Raw genomic sequence first — 6,167 nt, forward strand, 5'->3', positions numbered from 1 at the left:
TGTAACAGAAAGCTAGGCTAAAGTACAAACGAACAGCACGTAAAGTTAGTTTGTTCAATAAACTTTATATTAGCCTTGTGCTTTAACAAAGGTTTAATGGCATGGAACGAGAGAAGCTTTTATATACCGGTATATTGTTTTATCTGTTTGTTCGCTTCATAATACTTGGTTTAATAGCAGGGAATGTGTGTGTTTTGAGCATGGTACAGGACGATATTATTTGTGTTGTTAAAACGCGGAAATTATCGTTATGTTACATTCTAGTAGTGAACGTAAAGACTCCATAACGCTAGGTCGACAACTCAGATTATTAGACGAACAAACGAGCGCCATCAGGCTAGGGACAAACGTGAGGACAGCAAGAGTGTAAGAGAGCTCCTACTGCCCTCTAAACACAGAAAATAGGAGGGCTTTTATAGCAGGAAACATGTGCGCAAAAACACAAAACACAGTTACGCCAGATGTAATAGTTACGCAACACGACTGTTTAATATTCGATCTTTATGCATTAAGTTAAACTTATTTTTAAAAAAAGCTTTAATATATATCTGTGCTCGAAACACACTCAATCGCTACAAAAGCAGTGGAAAAGTTATAAAGGTCTGTGAAATAGTAAGTTGCAATGACAGCCATACTGTTAGCGACCGGGTAGCGATTTGAGTTCAGACAAAATGCTGTGTTTAACCTTTTTGCTGTTACATATTATCCAAGTCTCGTATTAACTGGGTTTCGCAAGCAAAGCTAGACCACGAATTTATATATATTAGGGCAGGGGAAGATGGGACACCTTTTAATTTCATTTTCTCGTCCCATTCGGAAGTAAACAGAAAACTTTTAAAGAATTATAAAAACTTATCTTCACGAATCCTGAAAACCGTTGTTAATTGTTTAAAACACGATCAGGGTATTTTGATATTATGTGCTAAAATTGTCCCGACTCCCCCCACCCTACCATATATACACCTCACCAACAGATACAAAATGAGAATCTCACGGAAGCAAGTTTACCTTATATTGACTGTTGTGGTTTACTCCATCGTTGTCATTTTCCTAGATAAGTTTATCTTTGAATCAGTGTTAATCAGCGAGTCTTGGGTGCATGGGTTACAAGGCGAACCGATAACACCTTTCAACAGAAGCATAGTCAGGTAAATATAATGTTATGACAGGGTGGGGTAAGGTGGGACAATATAGTTAAGGTAAGATAGGACTTGTTATCATTCTCTTTCTCGTCTCATTCGATAGTAAACAAAGAATATTTACAGAATTATAAAACCGTATCTTCACGACTCTAAAAACGAGTTGTTAATTGCTCAAAACACGTATGGAAATATGGGATTTATGTGCTAGCGGTATCCCATCTTACCCCACGTTAACATATAATTATTAAACGTCTATTTAAACCTTTTTTCTTCTTATAGACAGGGCGAGAAACTTATTGTTGTGTATGTTCCTGCGTTCGGTAATATAATGGACATCCAGTGTAATGGATGTCATGTCACCCATGATAAACAAATGGTGTTGGAGGCAGATGCGGTGATATTCCACTGCGCAGCACTACGAGATTCGATGCTGGGCATGCCTGCTAGAACGGGCAACCAAAAGTAAGAATAACTCGGCTTTTGTTATGTCGAAAAAGTGAGACAAAAAAATTTGTAAATATATTTTTTTAAATCGAAAAAAAAAATTAAAAATATAAAAAAGTTAAAAAGTATAAACATGTATTTTTAGATGGGTTTGGATGTGTGCAGAACCACCATGGAACACGAGATACGTCTTTGATAAAAGTTTAGTAAATTTCAATCGTGTTTTTAATTGGACGATGACTTACAGAGTTGACAGCGATGTTTTAATGTCCTACTCAGTTCCAATACCAGTTACTAATAAGTATGTTAGATTAATTAATTAATTAATTAGTTAATTAATAGTTTAATTAGTTGTAATAATTAATTACAGTGTTATTGCCCTGACGTGAGGTAATGGGATACCGCTAGCGCGTAATATCCCATATTTCCTGATCGTGTTTTAAACGATTAACAACGCTGTTTTAGAGCTGTGAGGATACGGTTATTAAATTGGGTAAATATTCTTCATTTACTACCAAATGGTACGATAAAGGAAAGTGAAAACCCACCCCACCCTATCCCGTCTTACCCCCCCCCCTATCTCATCTTACCCCCTACCACATTCCATCTTACCTCCATCACATCCCATCTTACCCCACTATATCCCATCTTACCCCACCATATCCCATCTTACCCCACCATATTCCATCTTACCCACCCTATCCCATCTTACCCCACCATATTCCATCTTACCCACCCTATCCCATCTTACTCCACTATATTCCAACTTACCCCATCATATTCCATCTTACCCCACATTATCCCATCTTACCCCACCCCCTTTTTTTATTAGAAGTGTTGAAGAGATGGTCAAAGCCAAAAGTTTGTTTGGTGTCTGGGCTGTGTCTAACTGCGCCGCATCCGATCGAAGGGATCTTATCGAACAGTTGAAACAATTTATAGATATTGACATATTTGGAAAATGTGGGACGAAAAGATTATGTACGCAACCCTGTCAGTTTGAAGTTATTTCCAAGTCAGTAATATTATTATTCATAAGTGACAATGCACATCTGTGGGTGTTGACCGCCATGCGAGGATAAACAAGTTACATATAGTAGAGTGGGGGCACATATTATCCAAATAATATTCAGCGCAAAATATCCAAATATCCTGATCGTGTTTTAAACAATTAACAACGGTCTATGGGAGTCCTGAGAATATAGTTTTATAATTCTTTGAATTTTCTTTGTTTACTTCCAAATGGGACGGAAAATAGAGTTGAAAGGTGTCCCATCTCCCCCACCCTACTATATATTCACGTATTTATGAATTTCAATGCAGATACAAATTTTACTTCGCGTTTGAGAATTCTCGTTGTAAAGATTACATTACTGAAAAATATTGGATGAATGGTTTCTTCAGCGGGACAGTACCGGTGGTTATGGGACCAACACGGAGCGATTATGAGCTTGTTTCGCCCCCCAATTCATTCATACATGTCGATGATTTTAAAACGGTAGAGGCGCTAGCGAGCTACCTTATAAAGCTAGACAATGACGACAAACTTTACGGGGAATTCCTACAGTGGAGAAATTCGGGGGATTGGTCTCGGGAAATCCCCACTGGGAGGTCCTATGACGACATAAAAGGTTTGGCTGAAAGTAGAAAGACTGGAGAACAAAGTTTTTGTGGGGTTTGTGAAAAGTTAAAAACGAGCCCTCCCCCTTCTGTTGTTGAAAGTTTAAGCGATTTCTGGTACGGTGAAGGGTATTCCCCTGATTCGGAACACTTTTCAATATGCTCCCCGAAATCTGGGGCGAGTGGTTACCCGTTAAAGTGGATAGTAACAACCATATATTCTGTGTGTTTTTTTATTGTTTTTATTTGTTTATTTCGTTGGAAATCACATTTGCTTTGAAACTAAACCTTTTTATCAATTTATAACAATTTTCACTTTTTCTATTCATAGACTTCTATATAATCAGCTTTAAATATCTTTGTATTATTTTCATGTTTTAAACTTACCGAGCAAAACAAATTATAAACACGGTGCGGATATTTACTGTTCATGTAAATTGTTTCATAATGAATTTACTCAGGGCAATTAATTTCCCCCATACTTCATATCCGCTTTGTCTTCACCGTGTATTTATATCTACCGGTGAATTTATAAACAGCTGTTTTGTTGGCATGTTCAGATTAATCGGCTCCTAGTGTCAAAAGCAGCATTGCGAGAAATTCAACGTTAGTGATATACAGATATATAAGTCACGCCTACAACCAATATTTTAAACATAAACAAGTTTTTTTTTATCTATTCGAAAACGATGGTAAAGTTTATATTAAAACAACGAAAAGAAGAAAATCACAAACTCCAAAAAAAACGACAAAACACTGAAAAAAGAGGGACAAGTTATAGACAAAAAACATAAGCATTATATTTACTGTTTAATCCATTTTCTTCAAAACTAAGCTTTTGTTTGCCTAGCGCAAGCGAGTGAGCTTCGGCAAACTATAGCTCGTTGTTTGTTCATTCAACAAACACTTTATTCTCACTGCTGATGTTCAATGAATGAACGTAACTTGCTTCATACTCGCGTGCGCGAAAAAAAGACATTCAGTTAAATTGATAATTTATTAAATTTTTCGTCACCGCTTATTGGCTTACAAATACCGTCTTTACAATATTGTACACAGTTTATTCAATAGAACCACATACCATATACAGTTGACAACAATACAAAGTTTATAATTTCTTCATTACCCAACACTTGCCACTACTTGGAGTGCTTGGATCATCTCTATAATAATTAAAGGCGAAAAAATCCGGCTTTGCAGTTTCGATCATTTTGACCACGTCATCTTCGACCAACTTCTTCAGCCTTCCTTCCATTTCGTCTCTGTATGCTGCGAACTCTACGTCATCACGTGACGTCACGATGACCAAACCCCCCTTTTTAACAACCCGTATCATATCTTCCACCATCTCGCTTTCAATATGTTGAGGGCTGAAACATCCGGACGACATCGAAACATTATAATATACATCGGGGAAAGGTAAAGGATTATCAATAGTGAGCATGTGACGTTTAAGAGTGGCGTAAACTTCACCGAGTTTAGCAGCCACATCCAGCATTCCTTGGCTCCCATCAATACCATCTATAACACAATCCACGCCAAGCTTTTTGAGGTTCGCACCCAAGAGTCCTGTTCCAACACCAACGTCCAAAATCTTGAGGTCATTCATCCCTTTAACGTTATTCGCCACAATCCCCGCAACCTCAGCAGGCAATCCATACCCAAGGTTCCCAAGATCTTTATCATAATGAACCGCATATCTGTCGTATTTATCGATAATTGAACCGGGCTGGTCTTTATTGAGCAAGTAACCGTAAAGGTTGTCCCATGATTCCTTAACTTGAGACATTTAGTTCAAATATATTGCTAAACGCTGGCAGCTAATGTTATTACAGCTCTATAACCAAATATAAATGCGTAAATAAGAGAACTAGAAGAGGAATATTCTTTACTATTGTACTTTCAAATTAACAAATTTCGTAACTTTGGCTTTCTCGTTTACTACTACAATAATTAGCCGTGGTAGAGTGGTTAGCGCGCCTATGCATTTGGCCATATTCTCTCATCGAATATCTAACTACAACTTGTAATAAACGCTCTTTTGGAATGTTTAAATAACACAGTACAAAAAAACGAACAAGGCAATGCAATAATTATACACAAGTTACATACGCAGTAACTCGTAAGCGGGTACGAGTTGTATAAAGCAGAACGCCCGTGTTATAACGACTTACGGTTTGTGAGCAAACACCTTTGCAAGACAAAGTTAAACTAAAACTATTGAACCAGCAAACATGTATTGATGAATTGCAAGTTGCGCGCTACCTACCACGCACATCAAGGTTCGAAGTCTTGTAAGCATACGTGATCATGGCAATCTACTATCATATGGTTGTATCGCCAGAATGGGGGTATAAGCAAACACGTCGCGAATAATTGTTTTTAACGTAAACGTTAATCACTCGCGATTTACTGATGAGTTTAAACAAATTTTTTAAAGTTTATTCAAAATTTAACTTAATATATACAGATTGAATGTCAAACAGTCGTATTATTTAACAACAACATCAGGCGCAACTGGTATTATATGATTGTGCGACACCTTGTGTGTTTCCTGCAACAACAAAAACGAAACAGCTTTTTAAAAAATCGCGTGAGCAAAAGTATGTGCACGTGTCCAAACTATTTCAGTTAAACCTTTTCACTTGTGTGGAGTTTTACTATTGGCAACTCCGGTGAGAATATATGCGTGTTAATTTAATGAAATTTGTTATTCTCGTCCGCAAAAAGGGCAACGACAGTCATAAATACGCGCGGTCTGTTTTATATCCCCGTGTTTCAGGGGCGAAATGAGAAGGCGTTGAAATGTAAATGCGTTAAAATAAAATTGTTTTATTTGCGATTTTCGCGTTTCTTTTTTGAGAAAATATTTTACTTGTAAAAACAACAACAAGGCAACGAATTGAAAATTGAAAATAGAACCGCTGGAAAAGCTCAGGCAGGCGGCGGAAAATTGCATTA

General features: G+C 37.2%; 2 protein-coding genes across 2 annotated transcripts; one reads left to right on the forward strand and one right to left on the reverse strand.

Moving 5' to 3' along the window:
• The first annotated feature begins 199 nt into the window (after nucleotides 1-199).
• LOC149724631 (alpha-(1,3)-fucosyltransferase 7-like) lies at nucleotides 200-3,626 on the forward strand. Its single transcript, XM_089892891.1, has 5 exons — nucleotides 200-1,148; nucleotides 1,422-1,604; nucleotides 1,732-1,887; nucleotides 2,419-2,601; nucleotides 2,910-3,626. Exons 1-5 carry the CDS (start codon nucleotides 982-984, stop codon nucleotides 3,484-3,486), a joined length of 1,266 nt encoding a protein of 421 aa, XP_089749017.1. The 5' UTR covers nucleotides 200-981; the 3' UTR covers nucleotides 3,487-3,626.
• Nucleotides 3,627-4,194: 568 nt separating this feature from the next.
• On the reverse strand, nucleotides 4,195-6,100 carry LOC149724632 (uncharacterized). The gene has a single exon (XM_089892893.1). It carries the CDS (start codon nucleotides 4,993-4,995, stop codon nucleotides 4,315-4,317), a length of 681 nt encoding a protein of 226 aa, XP_089749019.1. The 5' UTR covers nucleotides 4,996-6,100; the 3' UTR covers nucleotides 4,195-4,314.
• Nucleotides 6,101-6,167: the final 67 nt, after the last annotated feature.

The sequence above is a fragment of the Ciona robusta genome, chromosome 14 (genome assembly GCF_009617815.1).
Source record: "Ciona robusta chromosome 14, ASM961781v2".
Classification (NCBI taxonomy): Eukaryota; Metazoa; Chordata; class Ascidiacea; order Phlebobranchia; family Cionidae; genus Ciona; species Ciona robusta.

What these genes read in the sequence shown, in the direction of transcription:
- LOC149724631 (XM_089892891.1), top strand. Translation starts at nt 982, where the DNA reads ATGAGAATCTCACGGAAGCAAGTTTACCTTATATTGACTGTTGTGGTT. An exon ending in TTCAACAGAAGCATAGTCAG is followed by an intron (nt 1,149 to 1,421) that starts GTAAATATAATG and finishes TTCTTCTTATAG; the next exon opens with ACAGGGCGAGAAACTTATTG. An exon ending in GCTAGAACGGGCAACCAAAA is followed by an intron (nt 1,605 to 1,731) that starts GTAAGAATAACT and finishes ATGTATTTTTAG; the next exon opens with ATGGGTTTGGATGTGTGCAG.
- LOC149724632 (XM_089892893.1), bottom strand. Translation starts at nt 4,995, where the DNA reads ATGTCTCAAGTTAAGGAATCATGGGACAACCTTTACGGTTACTTGCTC.